Consider the following 19,686-nt stretch of genomic DNA (forward strand, 5'->3'; position numbering starts at 1 on the left):
AAGGAATATATAGTCTAAAAATTAACAATTGTCGTACAGAAGGCTTTGGAAGCTTAAAAATAAGAATGAATATAATAAAGATGCAAATAAAAAAACTAATAATTGAATATTATAATTTCATTACATTTTTCTTGTTGCATTTGCAAAATTCTCGTGACATACCCATACATACAATGATCGTTTTTTTTCAAACCAGATTATATGTTTGTAAATATCTCTATTTTTAATATTTGTAGGAACAAATTCCTGGTCTTTTGTATATAAAAAAAATATTTTGTAAATACCACCATGGCTTTTCACACAATATACTAACTTCATTATTAATAATACTGTTTTTGGGAACATCTCTTGAAACTCAAACGTTAATATGCTTTTAATCCTAAAAAAAGCCGAAAAGCTCTATTAGCGGTTGGATTTTAATTCCAAGCACATGGCTGTGTTGCCATTGAAAAAAAATCGACCAGGAAATATTGATTTATCCTGTTTGTTATGATAAATCATCTTTTCAAAATACTGCTCTAGATGATGCTCATCATTTGTTTAAATACTGCTATCAGAATAAGGAGCCTTCATTTGTAAATTTTCGTTTTCTTTCTTAAATTAGTCTACCTTTCTTGAAAATTGCATAAACTAATTTATTTTGCTCTCTAGAACCGCACATATAAACAGGTGCTTGCGGTTTAGAGCATTGAATCTGCTGTATCAGTGACTATTTCTTTGGCAACAAAATCTTTGCTTACGCAAGTTTTTATCCTATTTTAAAAATAAAAAAACATGACATTTTTTAGAAGGACTAGGATTCATGTCATTTTTGGCAGTGCTCTGATTTACTGTTGATGAACATTTGTCTATTCTATTATATAAATTTTTCTTGTAACGCTAAAATGAATTTTATGTTTAGTGCCTGCTAACATATTATTCCTAATGTTTTTGAAAATATGTATGAAATATTTATTGCAAATGATGGCTTTCATCCTATTTTATGCAGGGTTTTTTACATGTCATTAGAATTTTTACGTTTTCCCTGAATCGAGGCCTATGGGAAAAAATGCGTCAAAGCACATTTGCACAAATAGCACTAAGTCGTCAAAAATTTTGTACTGACTACCTTTATTATATCAATTTTTTTTATTGCACTCTTAGACTTTTTTTATATTGAATGCTACTAATATATAACATTATTCTTTTCCTGCCAATTTTTTCTCAAATATATTCTTATGTACCGTAATAAATAGTTATAGCTAGAATGTCTTTCATTTCCAATATCTTTCCTTGGTATTAAATGAACATCAGAAAACAGTGACTTCTGGGATTACCTAATGAAGAGGAACAGTATCTTGCTCCAGTCTTTTCGCTCAGAATTTTGTAGCTTACTAATTGCCACTATTGTAAATAATAACCATCTCTTTATAATTAAGGTTTAATTTTTTACCTGAGGTAACCACATGCTCCTAGATGCTGCTAGTAAACAATATCTTTGAAAAAAAATAAATTTAACAATTCTAATCTTCTACATAGAACATAACTGTTCAAAATTTACCTTGTCAGATTATGTATCAGAGTTATATAATTTTTTTTTTATATAGGAAGAAATACTGTATTGTTCCCTTAGAGAAGGCAAATAGAATTCATAACAAAAACAACAGATTATAAACTTAAAAATAGTCATTTATTAAAAAGTAGGTTTATTCTTCTGGTACTTCAACACTACCATCATTAACTTCATCAATGACGTCATGGGGAGCTTTACCGTCAATTGTGCAACCTACACTTTGGGCAGTGCCTAAAATAAAAAATAGTTGATGAGCAAATTGTTTCATAAAATTTAAGTCACGAACTTGTAAGCAAGAGTAGACAACATGTTTACATAAAACGAAATCATATATTATATATACAGGGTGTAACATGACTTGGTAAGTGAAGGGGTGATTCCTTGTCATTTTTTAAGTAAAAAAGTTCATATAAACATATGTCCGGAAACGCTTTGTTTTCGAGATACAGGGTGTTAAACTTTTTTTTTAAATCGATTTTTTATTAATATCTTATAAACGCATTTACCGAATTTGTTGAAATCTTTACATTTTGTTAGTCACTTTATAAGGTACTTTTTGGAATTTCTCACATCTGGCCTAGAAATTTCAGGGGCGTGCCCACGGGCTAAGTCGGATGATGTTTTTGTAAAGAAAATATCGCCCGGTACATTTTTTGTAAGTATGATATTTTTTTAAGCATCTAAAAATGAAACTTTTTTGTCTCTTAATTTTTTTTCGTATCTTGCTTCTTTAGAAATAAATTTTAAAAACCATATTTTAGCACGTCTCGGGCCTCCATAAAAAAAACATAAAATGCTTCAAATTTGATTTTATTGGGAATACTACATATTTATGCAGGTATGTATAAAAATTTCTCTGATAAGAAGTGTTTCTCTGATAAGTACTGTTAGTTGAATGTGTTTTACTGTGCAGATAACTATGAATAACGCCGAATTAGCTCAAATGCATTTAATTTATGGCCTTGCAGATGGAAATGGTGCAGAAGCCCGTCGAATTTACCATAAACGCTTTCCCGATAGACCAATTCCAGCAGAAAGACCTTTCATAATACTCCTGTCTGTGTGAGACTGGATCTGTCAATGCTCATGCTGAGCGCGTAGGTAGACCGAGGGTAATAATGACGCCACAACTAGAGGAAGCAATTCTGCAAGCAGTGGAAGATGCAGTGGCGAAGCGTACGAGTAGACAAGGTAGACACTGTCTACCCAAAATTATCCAGTTATTTGTCATTAATTTATTACGTAATTATTTCATGTAATTGTTGAATTACAATTAAAAAAAAAATTAACACAGAACGTAGTCGCTCCTTACTATTATTATATAGTATCTAAACGGCTATATTATCTATCTATTTATAATCTAAGGCGCGCCCCGCCTGACGCACCAATTAAAATAAAAATGCAGGGTTGACACCCAATTATTGTATACGAGCCCCAGAAAGACACATTGATATTTTGTCTTCCGAAATTTAGAGCAATTAATCGAACCATATACGCATCAAGCAGGTGGCAGAGATCCGGCCGCATCAGCATTCAGCCTATTACATATGCAAAATTTACTCGCGGGAAAGACATTCAAGCATTTGTCTATCGAAGTCGACCAGCTATTTTATTATACTGTTGAGGGTTATTGTTTATGCTTGATCTGGTCGGCCGCAATACATCTTACAGGTTTTTTTAGTGGTTATTTATGAACGACTGTTCGATATTGGCAATTGTATTTTAGTTGTGTTTTTATTTGTCTTTAATTAATTTTAAAATAATGGATATTATGGGATTTATAAGTTATAGTTATACCTATGTTGTGTTTTTTTGTAAGTAGTATTTATTTTTATTTATCTATCTTTTTATGCTAGTTATTTTTTTCTTTTATATATCACTACATAATTTTTCTCTTTGAGTTAATATTTCATGCGCTTTCATTCTCTATTTCATTAAAATGAATAATATTGAATACACATTTTTTTCTAATTAACGATTTTTATTGTTTGTCTACCCGAAAAAAAAGTTCACGCTTCGCCACTGGGAAGATGATCCGTCAACTAGCACGCGAAGATTATCGTTACAGTTTAACATCAGCCACGAAAGTGTTTGGAGGGTTTTGCATACAAATTTACTTTAACCATTCCACATTCAGCTGGTGCAAACACTGTTGCCAACAGATTTTCCTGCACGATTAGAGTTTGGCCAGTGGTTTCTTCAAAAAACTGCCCAGAATCCAGATTTTACGGCTAAAATTCTTTCACAGATGAGGCCTGTTTTTCACGGGAAGCCATCAGAAACTTCCACAATAACCATCTTTGGGACTTTGAAAATCCCCATGCCATTGGAGAAGGTGGATTTCAACAGCAGTGAATGTTTGAGCCGGAATTATCGGTGATCATCTTATCGGCCCGCACTTTCTCCCTCCAGGCTGAATGGTAATATTTACAGACAATTTTTAGAAGAAAAATTTCCAGATTTATTAGAAGACGTACCACTAGCAACAAGAAATACCATGTGGTTTATGCACGACGGTGCACCTGCTCATTTTAGTCTTGTCGCTCGAAACTATCTAAATGATACTTTTGCTCAGCAATAGATAGGTCGGGGGGGACCTCAGCTATGGCCAGCACGATCTCCAGACCTGAATCCTCTGGACTATTTCTTTTGGGGATATCTGAAATCGCTTGTTTATGCGACGCCAGTTGTGGATGAAAACGATTTGAGAAACCGGATTGTAAACTCTTCTAATGTCATACGCAACACACCAAGAATTTTGGAACGTGTGCGCCAGTCGATGGGAAGAAGATTGCGTGCTTGTATTGACAGTCGTGGTTCTTTTTATTATTTTTCACAAAAATTAAGCGATCGTATTTTTAATTGCTTAAATTTGTACAAATATCTCGCACCAAAAAAATGGTGGCGTACACAAACAACAAATAAATTTTAAATAGGTAACCATTTGCGACGCCATTGCATTAAAATTTAAACATCAAAAATAGCATCTTATTAATTTTTGTTTTCGGTCAAGTATGCGTTTTGAAAAAAAAATTATTTAAGGTTTTTTCTTAGTTGTTAAATAATAAACATGCTGGTAATTTGTCAGTTAATTTTAAAACACTTTATTTTTTTTTATGATATGATTTTTAATTATTTATTTCTAAACGAAACAAAAAATTCTATGTTATACGCAAAAAATTTAAGAGACAAAAAAGTCTCATTTTTAGATGATTTATTTAAAAGAAATATCATATTTACAAAAAATGTACCCGGCGATATTTTTTTTACAAAAAAATCATCCGACTTAGCCCGTGGGCACGCCCCTGACATTTCTAGGCCAGATGTGAGAATTCCAAAAGGTACCTTATAAAGTGACTAACAAAATGTAAAGATTTCAACAAATTCGGTAAATGCGTTTATGAGATATTAATCAAAAATTGATTAAAAAAAAAGTTTAACACCCTGTATCTCGAAAACGAAGCATTTCCGGACATATGTTTATATGAACTTTTTTACTTAAAATATGACAAGGAATCACCCCTTAAAATTAAAGTAATCACTTATGTTACACCCTGTATAATATTTATAAAGTTTACAAAAAATTTGGCCACTATGCACAGAAGATTCACAATGAAATTTGACCCACCAAGTGGAATTCGGTAAACGAGCCAGAAAGCAGCCGACAACAACCCAGATGTTTACATCATAAAGTTTCTACTTCTAATTCATTCATTTCTTGACTGCGACGTTGCAGCGAGACATTATTGCGTGTTTTTTCAGTGTTTTATATTATGATTTTTGTATTTTTCAAAAACTTTAATATGTATAATGTTAAGTATTCTGTGTGCCAAAAGATCAGTATTTCGAACAAAAATGTGTCTTTTCACATCTAAGAAAGTATGATTATCTCAAACGTCAAAAAACAGGGTGTTTAAGGCAGTGGCGTGGTCCGACGATCCAATTTCGATTTGTTTTTATCAGGTTATTAAATAAATAATACACATTTTTTATTAACTAAAATTAAATACAATTATTATGATGAAATTTGAAAAAGAATAGAAAAGATCTTTAAACTACGTACAGGGTGTCCGAAAAGTTAACGATAATACGTAAGGGGCTGATGGAGCAACTCATAAGCACCCAGAAAAACATAAAATGACCTTAGTAAAAAATCGATGGTTTTCGAGATATTGGCACTTTAGTGGAAATCACCAAAATCCTACTCTTGGATCAGATTTTCGATTGTCACGCCTTAAAAATAGATGTTTTTTAGAATCTCTTTTTAGCTATGCAACACTGAATAGTCATTTTACTGATCAAAGACAAATATTAAACTAAACGGCCAAAAAATTTAATAAGAAGTCTATTCTAAAATAAAGTATTACTTATTTTTTAAACTTTGAATTTGACCGCTTATACTGGACCAAAAAAATTGTACGGCAACCTGGCTAATACCTTAAAAACTTTGCTCATTTAATCTACTTTTTAAAATTACCTAAATGTTTTTTTAACAGTTTACTATTATTGTGTTATAGTAAAAAATAATCCTAATTCACCTTATGATATCATTGTAAAAAAATTAAACAACTTTTTAAGTTATGTTTAAAATGTTTTAATTTTACTTAAAAATTAAAAAAATCAAGAGCGAAGGTAATTCTTATCACCATAGCAATAAACAACAAACATTTTTGGAATTTAGTTTGTTTACAGTATTCCGTGAACTAACTACTTTTTTGCTTGTATCCTAACGTTTCTGTTACCTTTCGCTTTGGATTTGTTTTTGAGTTCATTTTCCTGTGGACTGTGTTCTTTGAGCTGTTTAACAGGGATACCGAAATCGGTAGTAAACGACATCACTAGGCGATTTCAATATCACCCTTATCATGTTCAACGAGTGCAAAGCCTACTGCCTCGAGACTACGAACCACGCCTACAATTTTACCACAGAATGTTGCAAAAAAATCAAGAGGATCCGAATTTTTTAAATAATATACTGTGGTCGGATGAGAGTACATTCAAAAAGGATGGCTTTATGAACATGCACAATTTGCACACTTATGCGTTGGAAAATCCCCACTCTATTCGAGAAGAAAGGTCACAGTACCGATTTAAAGTAAACTTGTGGACCGGTATCTTGAACGGACGTGTAATTGGCCCATTCGAATTACCAGAAAATTTGAACTGGCAGGCAAGGTTATTTAGATTTTTGTCGAAACAATCTACCAATTCTTTTAGAAGATGTTCCTTTGGCCAGTCGCCGAATAATGTGGTTCCAAAATGATGGTTGCCCGGCACATTATGCCCATGAAGTTCGTTGGTATTTAAACCAAACATACCCCAACAGATGGATCGGGCGACTTGGTCCAATTTTATGGCGTCCCAGGTCTCCAGACCTAAACACTCTCGATTTTTATTACTGGGGTTGCATAAAAGAAAAGGTTTATGCAAGACCAATAAATAATATTGCTGAATTACGGCAGTGAATAAATGATGCAGCCCAAGATCTTAACGCTGCCAGGAATGCAAGATGGATCAATAGGTCATTTATTAAAAGATGCCACGCCTGCATTCGCGTTGGTGGTAGACAGTTCGAACATATTATTTGATTTTTAATTTTTTTTTTAAAGTTAAATAAAAATATTTTTTGAACATAACATAATTATAAATTTGTTTTATTTTTTTCATAAGGTAGATTAGTTTTATCTTTCACTCTATCAAAATAACAGTAAAACTTTTTTTAAAACATATTGGGTAATTTTAAAATTAAATTAAATGAGCAAACTTGTTAAGGTATTAGCCGGGTTGCCGTACAATTTTTCAGTTCAGTATGAGCGGTCAGATTCAAAGTTTAAAAAATAAAAATAAGTAATACTTTATTTTAGAATAGATTCCTTATTAAATTTTTTGGCCGTTTAGTTTAATGTTTGACTTTGATCAGTAAAATGGCTATTCAGTGTTGCATAGCTAAAAAGAGATTCTAAAATATATCTATTTTTAAGGCGTGACAATCAAAAATCTGATCCATGAGTAGGATTTTGGTGACTTCCACTAAAGTGCCAATATCTCGAAAACCATCAATTTTTTACTAAGGTCATTTTATATTTTTCTGGCTGCTTGCCCCTTCAGTATTATCGTTGACTTTCTGGACGCCCTGTATAATATTCATTTATTGGATTTTATTTAGAGCACTACATTTGTTATTCTGTAACTTTAGATCTTAAATATTCTACGAAAATTTACTATTGAAATGCTTGTAAAAAATAAATTGATATTTAAACAAATATTTTTAAAATAACATTTAACAGAAAGCTTTCATGATCCTTACCATTTCAATCTCATTTTTTTTAGAATCAAATACCCATTTTGTGTATAATAAAATATACTTTTCTTCAGTAACAACATTTTAAAAGATCTCTAATAGAGGTATCTAAGTACCTAATTAGGTTTGAAGATATGTACATAGCAATTATATATTTCTTTGGAATTCCATCTAATCTTGATGTCAAGAAGAAAAACACTTCTGTACTATTTTGAAAAATTATTAGGTAGTTGTTATATATTGGTAGCTGCTCTCAAATAAAACTGAGGGTTAAGTTTTAGGTAAGGATTAAAAAGATTAAAAGATCTGGCAAACCTTCGTGCAAAGTTTCAAAAAATTTTAATAAGTGAATCTTGAATTATTCAATTAAATGTAATTGCAAGATTACCAAATTTTTAGTTCAGGTAAAACCAGACACCAGCCACCAGCAAACAATTTGTTATAAGGCTTTGTCAAATCTGACATACAGATGAATACAAGAAATGTTTTTTTTTTTCCTTTTATCAATCTCACAACCATACATTTGAAGTAAGACACGTTAACATTACTCCAAGATTCGCTCATTAAAATTTTTTTAAACTTTGCACAAGGGTTTGCCAGATTGGTCTCTTCAAAAAGTTATCTTACATTTTTTCTATAAAATGTACAGGGAAGCCAATAATTGACCCCCTTAAAATTTACGTGGGATTTCCTATGTTCCGCTCGGCAACGCACCACCCGGTATGTTATTCGTTTACTGTTAATAAAATTAATGCAGCAGACAGTTTGGATTTGGATAAATGCAGAAAATTGCTATTAATTTTTATCTTGCATAAATTACTATAATCCATTTGATTCTATATTTGTTTTTTTTTAAGTTGCAAGTTAGTGTGCTAAAAACTTTTCAATATTTTTGTCAATATCAACTTATTATTTTTAAATTGAAAGAACTCGTCCATTATCTCAAAGAGACCTACGTAACTAGAGAAAAAAATTAAAACTCCAAGTATCGGTCTCAAAATGTCTTTTTAATTAATCAGGTGACATGTTTCGCTAATAAAGCATCATCAGACCTTATAGCTAGATGACCTGCTAAGTACTTAATTAATTAAAAAGACATTTTGAGACTGAGACTTGGAGTTTTAATTTTTTTCTCTTATTATTTTTAGTTGACCACCTCAAAGTTCTGTCATTTACTTTAATTAATGAACCTATATTACCTCACGAACCAAAAAAGCAGCAGTGCAATATAGCTAAAAAAGGTGCACCAGCTTAGTTTATTAGCTTTAATAAATATATAATTTTTTTGTGGAGGAGGTATTGTTAATTACATATTTTTAATTATTCATTGACATCTTATGTAACATCTACTAAAGCTATGTGGTTATGGTTCTATTTTATGTTATAATATTTATTTAGAACAATGCCACTTGCTTCATCTTAAAAAACCGCTAGTAAACAGAAAGAGATAAGAACAGAAGAAAAACACATACATATATTGCAAATAACAGTGAGGAGACTAAGGCTTTGCAAACGTATTCACTTTGTTTGAATACTTGAAAGAAGAGACATTTCCAAGAATGCTGAACCTGCCATTAGAGTAAGAATACTTTGGTTCCACACTATTAAAACAAATATTTGTTTCTAATAATTCAATTTGAATATGAATTTAATACAATTTTGTTTGACATCTGAGATGTAGTTTATATTTCTATGTATTAAATACATCTCTATTTATGAATGTAAAAAAATGCAAATTACTTCTCTTAGTAAAAAAACTTAATTTTTTAGTTGTCTGTATCTGGTCCAGCTGTCGGTAGTGTGCTTTGTATCTTCCACTACCCACATTGTCTGTAACAAGAAAATCACTGTCTTCCTGTTAGTATCTGTATATCCTCTATCTTATATGCAATATAATTTACATATTTAAAGAGTTCATGTTAGAGAATGCATGCACTATTCACCGGTTAAGTATTTTGAGATCTTAAACTATATATTATGTACTTTTTAGTGTTTAACTTCTCACTTTTGTTGTGTTTTTTATATTTATTCACCATAATGTTGTTGACTGTTCTACTAATAGATTTGTGTGTATTTTAAAAATGTTGTTGATTCTTTTTATAGCATATATTTAATGTTCATTTTAATTTGTTAATGACATTTTTAATAAACAAAAATGAAGTATATTTTGAGTTCTTTTATGGCATATTTTATTTTTATTGTTCTGTCAAATATACTAACAATGTAAAAAATATAAATTTTTAGTATTTATTATGAATAATTTTTAACAAAAATTTAGATATATCCAATTTTGTTGCCCCACTTTATAAATATTCACTAAAGTTTTTTATTTCAATTCTAATGACTTAAATTGATTGCACCCTTTATCAGAAACTATATCTTTATTTAAAATGCATATTTAAAAAATTTGAATTTCCCAAGCTTTAGTTCAACAATTAAAAATGGAAATATCTAATTAGAAATACTATAAGCCATAAAAATAAACATTTTAAAATTTTAAATACTAGAGGAGTCTTTTCTCCACTAACTCTTGTTTACTAACTTTTCAATGTTACATTGACTCTACTTCAGAATGCACTACTTCCTTAATATTTTGGTTTATGTCTATAAATGAAATATAAAGGTCAACAAATGTGAACCATGTGTAGGATGTTGCCCTTACAAGCAAAATCAGATTTCCTAAATTTAAATGACTGATCATCTTAAAATTCTATTTAGGAATGAGTAGTTTGGTCTATAAGTATATGGTTTGAGTATAAAAATACATTTTTTCTAAGATTTAGATATGTTGATTTTAATGCTTTTAAAATTTATTTTAATTGTAGGTGGCAAATGACAATTGGTAGTTTGTAATTTATAGTTTTAGGTCTATAATTACTATTCACAAACTTATTTGGAAGAGTGATATCTACACTTTTCCACTTAAATCCCAGCTTAGTAGTCCCACTACCTACTATACAAGTTTACCAATCCTAGATTTTTAAAACTGGTGGTTCAATTTGTTGAAATAAAAATAGTCTTGAGTGACATCAGCTTTTGATGGAGAAGACAAGTGCATTTCCTTCATTAAATATAAATTTAAATGCTGAACAATGACCTCACCAATATTTAAAACAAGCAGGTATAAAATAATAGATGTGTTAACATAGTAGCAGAAACAATGTTTATGTGAGTCTCATTTTGTTTAATATACATATCTTGTCATAATCAAAATAGTGCAGTGCAATAGGCCAATGTTTGATGACATTGGTCTTAAACTTCTACAAATTTTACACAAATATATACCACATTTTATCAAATTAAACAATGTAAAATTAGGTACATGACTTACCTAACACTTCTTTGACAGTTCCAGACAAGCTTTTAGCCATGGACCTGGGTCTCATTTGCCTTGCAATGGCAATAACATCATCAAAAGAAATATTTCCACTGTGCTTAACTAAAAAAATAGTTCCCATTTATGATATTCACTTACATCAAATAAAACAGACTTACTGTTTTTTTGCTTCTTTCTGTCCCTTGGAGGCTCCTTCAAAGCTTTAATAATAAGGGAGGCTGCAGAAGGTACAACTGAAATAGTGGCCTGTCTGTTCTGGATTTTCAGCTGAACAGTGATTTTAAGACCTTTCCAGTCGGCTGTGCCTTTGGCGATGTCATCTCCTACTTTTTTAGGTGACTACAAATATACAACATATTAATAACATTTTTAAACAGGCTCTGGGAGGTTATGTTTACATGTTGTTTATTTCTTGATATAGAGGATAAAAGCTACTTACCAAACCTAGTGGACCAATTTTAGGAGCCAGGGATGAAGTGGCACCTACTTCTCCTCCTACACATCTCAAATAAACTGAAAAAAGCGATAGATAGAGTATATTCGTTCCTATTAGGTAGGGTGACAAATAATAGGTGTTTCTTTACAGATTTATCTACATACCAAATTTAACTTCATTGGGATCGAATTTTGGAGGCATGATTTACTCTTTTTAGTAAAGTTTTATTGAAAAAACGGCCTCTAAAAGCCGATGATGATGGATTTTTAAAAAGTTAAACTTTTCGCCAAATATTGACGATCTAAAAGGAGCCTGTCTAAGTTGTCAGTCATTATATGACATAAGCGCCATTCTTCTTCTTATGAAATGTTCTGGGCACAACAATGTAGCAACACAAGCTACTCTGTTAAAACGTTCAAGGAAACTGCAGCCAAATTTGCTTGAAATCAGTTTACTACAATTCAGCAAGAGATGGTTCTAAGCGCCGTTACTTTTTATGGTAAGTTTTAGTGTGTGAGAGGTAAACCGATGCAATCAAAACTATATTTTTGTGTTCTCTGGTTGCAATTTTGTTTTACTTGGTAAAAGAGATATTGTTTGATTTTATAATAATATCGAAAAATGTATGTTTCCTTAACTAACACTGGCAACTTCGGTCCACCTTTTGGTTCCTATGACGTCACACAAAAAATTCTTCCGAAATCATTTGGGAGACAAGATTGGTTAAAGTCGTGAACCCTAGAAATCAGGACGTACAACGCCTATGCTGAGCTGTGTATACAGCGAGGCGAAAATCGGGGGGACATGAACGTTTCCCCACCACTCGTTCTGTCGCACTCGTCACACGTTCGTTTCTCTCTCGTGCTCATGTAACCCAGTATTGCGCAGAAACGTCAGCCTGCTTCTGCCGAAACTTTCATTAATAAAATTTTGCGAAAAATCTTAACGAAGTGCTAATGCGTGGTCAGCACTTCAATAAGTCAGATTCTTAAGCCTTGAAAGCCTGAAAATCTCAGTAATAAATAATTCAATTATAATAATTGAAATTCTATGTATGTGAAAATCATTTCACTTCTAATTAATTTATGCCCAATTCAAGGAAGGCCTTTAAACCAAATGAGATACCTTCAGTTAACAACCTCCCAGGATTAATACAAGTTAAGTTAGAGTGGTCTTCGTAACAAGTGACCCCACCAGAGGTTGGAAGCTTAAGCTTAATTTTTAATAATAAACTGCTTGGATTAAACTAAGCTTGATTAATAATTTACCTTTATCGTAGTAAAAGTAAGGCCCAAATGATACTTTGTATGTTTAAAATCAAGAAAATAATATCACTCTATTTCTTCGAGTTCAAGATGTATCGGGCATTCCATTTTTTAGACTATTATTATAAAGAACTAACCAGTTTGGATCACATTGAGCTGCAGCTGACAACAGTAGCATATGCTGATGGATTGAAAGTTAAAAACTGCATCCGGATGGACTATATGGCAAAAGCATTTTTTCTTTTATTTAATATTTTAACAAATATGTATGACTAATTTTTGAATTGAGTATGCGGTAATTTCTTTGATTTTATTAAATTTTTATTAACCTTTACACATTTACTACAACCTTAACTCTTCATACAACAAAATTCGTAATTAAATTAAGTTGTAAGCTTATGCATTATGGAAGTTAGAAGAATGTTTATATTTTATTTAATTTTTTAACAAGTGTGTCCAACTATTAATTTGTATTGTATAACTTGTGAATTTTTGCTATAATCTCTTTTTATAATATGGTAATATATTTTGTAAATATTGCTTATTTAATTTCTAAAACTGACCTCTGTATTTGGTAGGAAATGGTAAATTATAGTACGCAAATAGAAAAAGTGACAAATCGAGGACTTTATTTAATATGGGGACAAAATAAAGTCCCAATTGAACACTTTTTCAATCTGCCTACTATAAAGAAAGAACTACACATTTTCCACTAATTTTAAGCGTACGGTATAGTAAAGCGAAATTCAAATTTGGAGACAATCAAAATTACCCGCTGTTATGACGTCACAAGACCATTTTCCCTTCCGGTTAGTACTACTCCTCGACATACAGAGGGCACAAAAGTCAATCGACTTTTAGTGTTCTATTGGCTCTTATAGGAGTTTCCTATCGTAGGAACCTTTGGTGTGACTTAAATTACGAGACAGTTTGACCACTAATCAAAACTTTTTATTTTACTCTCGACACGTATTTCGCTAACGATGTTAGCATCTTCGGGAGAAGATTACAACTGTGTTAAGTTTGCTAACGATACTAACATCGTAACAAACTTCTAAAAACAAATGAGAATAAAACAAATTACGAGACAGTTTTACCACTACCCAAATCTCTGTATTCTACTCTCGACACGTGTTTCGCAACATCTTCAGGAGAAGATTAAAACTGTATTAGGTTTGTGAAACACGTGTCGAGAGTAGAATATAGATAATTTTGGGTAGTGGTAAAACTGTCTCGTAATTTATTTTATTTTATGATTAAATTCTCATTTCTGTTATTAGAAATTTGTTTTTTTCTTTAAATATGATGATACCGTAGTATACTATACTAGCGTAGAAAAAAGCTTTTTGGTGTTATAACAATAATTAATATTGAAATGAATCTATTTGCAATATTGTATGATTGGCTTTGTCGATTGTTAATATTAAATGTATTAAAATGATAAAGATCAAATGTATGATAGTGAAGAAATAGTTACATTATTAGTATATTTGTGGGAGTCAGATAAAACTACCCAACTTAATCCACTTAAAATACTCGGATGTAGGGAAAATGATTCCCGGTTACAGAACGTAATTTATTAATGCTTGAGTCGCCAATAATAATACTACGAGACAGTTTTACTACTAATCAAAACTCTTTATTTTTAATCTCGACACGTGTTTCGCTAACCATGATAGCATCTTCGGGAGAAGATTAAAACTATACTAAAACCACTTAAAAATCTCCTTATATACTAATGATGTAACTAATAGAACGGAAAAAACAATTAAGCATGGCCAAACAAATCTCAAACATTAACTAAACTATATAATTTACTATAGGGGATGGGACCTTTATCTCTGTTAAGAATGTTTTTTTGATTTTTGAATATTGCTAAACTTTAGTATGCATCTAATTTTCTATTGTTATTAACAGGTTTAAGTAATTTTAAGTTGTCTGTCCCTACAAAGTGACCAGTATTTAAAACATGTTCAGCCACACTTGACTTTATAACTCTTCCATATTTCACATGAGCTATATGCTCTCTAAATCTGACATTAATTGATTTTCTGGTTTGTCCTATGTAGTTTTTATCACAATCGTTGCAATTAATCTCATAGATCCCAAACTGGTGGGAAGTAGATGATGTGTTTGCTGTGTTCGACAAAAGCAAATGCAATATTGATAATTTTGTAGAACAACTCCTCAACAACTGTTTTCCATCTATTAAATTTACCTTCAAACAAGAAACAAATAACCAACTTCCAATCTGAGATACTCTTGTCATCAAAAATAATAAGTTAGAATTTGATATTTATAGAAAAGAAACAAATACTTTTAGATACATAACTAGTGACTCTAACCATTGTTTTCAACATAAAATGGCTAGCATGCATTTCCTGGTACATTATTTGGTCTCATTTCCTCTAAGTAATAGCAGATTTAAAAAAGAAAAAGCAACAATTAAAACAATTGCCAGGGTCAATGATTATGACGATTAGATTATTGATAAGCGAATTAGAAGACATAGCTTTAAAGTGAATGTTAAAAACTCCACCACATTTCAAAAAGATGAAAATATTAGCAAATATAGCAAACTTTTCTTGCAATACCATACGATCCTTTATTGACGAGAGGCTTTGATAGGGTTTTCAAAGACTTAGGTCTAAAAATGGTCTATCAAAGTTCGGTCAAGTTAGGAAACCCAAAAGATAAAATGAAGACCAATGAAAAGTCTGGGATCTATTAGATTAATTGCAACGATGGTGATAAAAAGTACATTGTTGAGTTGAAAAGTCAAGTGTGGCTGAACATGTTTTAAATACTGGTCACTTTGTAGGGATAGACCACTTAAAATTACTTCAACCAATAGAAATAACAATAGAAAATTAGATGCGTACGAAAGTTTAGCAATATTCTAAAATCAAAAAAACATTCTTAACAGGGATAAAGGTCTAATCCCTTATAGTCAATTATATAGTTAGTGTTTAAGATTTGTTTGGCCATGCTTCATTGCTTTTTCCGCTCTATTAGTTAAATAAACACTTCTTAATAATTAAGACATAAACGGTTATCGCGAGTATATAAAGAACATTAAACTAAAATTACATGACCAACCGCGTAATTACAAAGGATTTAAAACACGGCGACCGCGCGACGTTGAATGGTTATCAAATCGAAGACTTTTTACTTGTTTTTTTTTGCCTTGGTGGCAGACACAATAGCGCGTAAATATAAATAGATCGATAGATAAGCAATGTTGACACTACACTTATTTCAGGATTAGTGGAAAATAATGTCCTGAACAATATTATATAATCACTTACACTATTATAAATGTATGGTGTTAGTCAAAAATGTCAAAATCAAAGGGAAGAAATTTGCTGAATAAAAGAATGCTCTATATTTATGTTAATGTAGTTTAACGAGACTTTGAATCTGACATAAAATATGTAGGAGCTATTTTTGACCTTCAGTTAATTTTTTTTCCTATCTAGACTAGGGGAGACCGGGGTACGTTGCAACACGGGGTAAGTTGAAACAGTAGCCGAATTTTAAGTCGGCGCTACTCGGCAAATCTCGTATTGCGTATACAAGCAGGCCTTGGGGCCTCTCAGTCAACCACCAACTTTCGAAGATTGCGTACGTTCCGTTTGAAATTTAAGTGCAGTTTAGGCTGTTTTGTGAAGTCAAAGTAAAATTTGAAGGTAGGAATATTATTTGAATATCTTTTTGCATGTATTCCCATTTGTTCAACTTAAGTTGGGGTGCTGTTTGTTAGGGTATATAGTTGCACTTTTACAGTGTTGCCGATTATTACAGCTTTTAGTTTTTTGAAATAAAATAAAATATTGGACACATGTCTGCTGGGGTAAGTTGAAACACTTAGCTCGGGGCAAATTGTAACGTGTTACAACTTACCCCAAAAATTGCAACGGTTAAGATAATAGTTTTTTATTGTTTCATTTTAGCATGAGAAACTATAAGAATAAAACAAGTAGGGGCGAGACATCCAAAGAAGATATGGAGGAAGCTATAACCATAGTTTTAAATAATGAATCCATTCGATCAGCAGCAAAAGATCTTAAAATTTGTCATGTAACACTTAGCAGATATGTTAAAAGTTATGTTATCGTTTTTCTCTTTAGAAAATTAAAGAGAAAAACGATAGTAATAATATTACACATGTCTCATTAGAAAAGTTTGGGTATAGTAAACACAAACAAATGTTTACAGATGCCCAAATGAATGAACTTGAGCTTTATATTAAGCGGTGCGCAAAAATTTATTTTGGTCTCTCTCCAAAAGAGGTAAGAAAATTAGCTTATGATGGTGCTATGGCATTTAAAGTTAAAGTGCCTGAGTCATGGTCTAAAAATACGACAGCGGGCGAAGATTGCCTAACGAATTTCTAGAACTAATGTCCGGGACAGATTTCAATTTACTCCATCTGACATATGGAATCTGGATGAAACTGGGCTGACTACAGTTTAAAGGCTAGGAAAAGTTATAGCCGAAAAAGGCACAAAACAAGTTGGGGGTATAACATCCAGTGAAAAAGGGGTTCTAGTAACTCTATGCATTGCAGTAAGCGCTATTGGTAACCACGTCCCGCCGATGTTTCTATTTCCTCGAAAGCGCTTTCAGGATCACTTTATTCGAGATGGTCCGCCAGGGTGCATTGGAGCTGGCAATGGATCAGGTTGGATGACTGTTGATGACGTTTTTACATTTATTCAACACTTTATTTCACATGTTCGGCCTTCTACCGAAAAACCCATCCTACTACTACTGGATAACCATGAATCTCACGTGGCATATAAAACTGTTAAATTTGCCAGAGAAAATGGAGTTGTGTTATTATCATTTTCACCTCATTTTCACCCATTACCTCCAACCTCTTGACAGGTCAGTTTATGGTCCCTTAAAAAAATATATGACGTCCCAACAAGACTCCTGGATGCGTAATCATCCTGGAAAATCTATGACAATATATGATATTCCAGGACTTGCTCGTGAGGCACTTCCTTTAGCACTTTCACAAAATAAAATTACCAAAGGCTTTCAATGTACTGGAATTGAACCATTTAACAGGCACATTTTTGGGGAAGATGATTTTTTGCCATCCAGTGTAACTGATCGACCGTACGTACAAGAAGACCGTCAACATGAAGAAGTACCACCTGATGTCCCGCCCGTACCTGATGATCGTTGTGCCTTAGGAAATCAAAGTTCTTTACCCACTAATCCTCCGAATGAAGCTCTTTATCTGGCTGGTTTAATACCTGCAACTAAAGACTTGCCTTCTACCTCTCATGCTGTACCATCTAATCACGTTTCCTGTGAAATTACTTCGATGCTGAGTTTTTCTCCAGCAGCAGTGAGACTATTTCCAAAGTCTGCGCCAAAAAACAAACAACTAGAGACCGGAAAAAACAAAAGTCTGCTGTTTTAACTGATACGCCCGAACTGGAGGCTTTAAAGTCGGAAACTAAAGCAAAGCTTGTAAAAAAAGGGAAAGCATTGGCGCCAAAGGTTAAAGCAGCCAAAAGAAAGGATCTTCAGTCTTCTGACAATGAATCTGATGAAGACTATACAATTTGCATTGTTTGCTGTGAGAAATTTTCTAATAGCAAACCAGGAGAAGGATGGATTCAATGCAAAACATGTAAGCAGTGGGCACACGATGAGTGCACTCCCGGTGATCTCGGATTCTATATATGTCATCACTGTGACTCAGACGATGAATAAAATATTTGTTGGTTCTACAAATGCATATTTTGAACTTTATCTTTATTTGAGTTCTGTTTTTTCTTATTACGTTAAAAAGCTATTGATATAAGAAGACTATATTATTGAAATTTTGTTAGAATTTTATTTTTGTTTTCTTTTGTTAGACTATTACATGTTTTTTTAATAAAAATAAATGTTTATTTTGTAGCTTTTTGTTTTATTTTCATTTTTTTTTTCCTGTTAAGCAAAATGTTGATACTCATTGCTTTAACTATAATTTAAGCTAGTTTTCTAAAGTAGAAAACGATGTTACATCTTACCCCCAAAATGGTACAACTTACCCCAAGGGCGGGGTAAATTGTACCAAAATCATGCCTGCTTTATTTTTGATACTTTTAAAATAATACTATAGTAAATAAAAAATTAAGTCTCTTATAACATTTATAAAGGTTTGTAGAATATGGTAGAAAAATACGAAATTTGTAAGACAAAAAGTTTTTGCTACAATAAAAATAAACCATAAATTGTTACAACCTGCCCCGGTCTCCCCTACATATGTAAACAATTACATACCTATGTAATTTGTATAGGGGGAACAAAAAAGTGTACGTCCCTTAAAAAAGATGAAGTGCATCAATTTTATAGTTGCATAGTTTAGATAAAAAAAGCTGGCTGCTCAGAATAGCGCAGTGCCTCAGCGATAAAAAAATAAATTTTTAAGTAGTTTATGGTCATACCCCCTTGGAGGGTATATTACATCAATTTTAAAGCATATATACTTCAAAAACCTGCGCTGCACATATTCTAATCTCTCTATATAGACATAATTAGGCCATTATATTAATTAACAAGACTGTCAAGCCTTTAAAATTCTCTTGTTGATCTGATTATAAAATCAAGAGTTTTCAAGGAAGATTTAAAAACTTCATCGATGTGTTTGTTTTACGTCAGTTTGTTATCAACTATGATCCTAGATCCCTCATAGACTCAACATTTTCTAGGAGAGTATTACCTAACCTATAACCGTTGATTGAATATTTGGGAAGATACGCAATCCTGTGTTAAAAAGTGTACCCGGTC

The 19,686-nt window shown here is 31.9% G+C and overlaps 1 protein-coding gene across 1 annotated transcript; it reads right to left on the bottom strand.

Annotated features, from left to right (window-relative positions):
* Nucleotides 1–1,647: 1,647 nt before the first annotated feature.
* On the bottom strand, nt 1,648–11,958 carry LOC126736478 (60S ribosomal protein L12). Its single transcript, XM_050440861.1, has 5 exons — nt 11,791–11,958; nt 11,630–11,703; nt 11,349–11,529; nt 11,185–11,292; nt 1,648–1,783 (listed from the first exon to the last, which is right to left on the bottom strand). The coding sequence occupies exons 1-5, from the start codon at nt 11,825–11,827 to the stop codon at nt 1,686–1,688; spliced, it is 498 nt and encodes a 165-aa protein (XP_050296818.1). The 5' UTR covers nt 11,828–11,958; the 3' UTR covers nt 1,648–1,685.
* Nucleotides 11,959–19,686: the final 7,728 nt, after the last annotated feature.

This window comes from Anthonomus grandis, chromosome 5, assembly GCF_022605725.1.
Source record: "Anthonomus grandis grandis chromosome 5, icAntGran1.3, whole genome shotgun sequence".
Taxonomy (NCBI): domain Eukaryota; kingdom Metazoa; phylum Arthropoda; class Insecta; order Coleoptera; family Curculionidae; genus Anthonomus; species Anthonomus grandis.

Excerpts from the sequence above, each read along its gene's own strand:
- LOC126736478 (XM_050440861.1), bottom strand. The coding sequence starts at position 11,827 with ATGCCTCCAAAATTCGATCCCAATGAAGTTAAATTTG. Across the intron at positions 11,704-11,790 it reads TCCCAATGAAGTTAAATTTG|TTTATTTGAGATGTGTAGGA; the intron begins GTATGTAGATAA and ends CGCTTTTTTCAG. Across the intron at positions 1,784-11,184 it reads AACTGTCAAAGAAGTGTTAG|GCACTGCCCAAAGTGTAGGT; the intron begins GTAAGTCATGTA and ends TTTTTATTTTAG.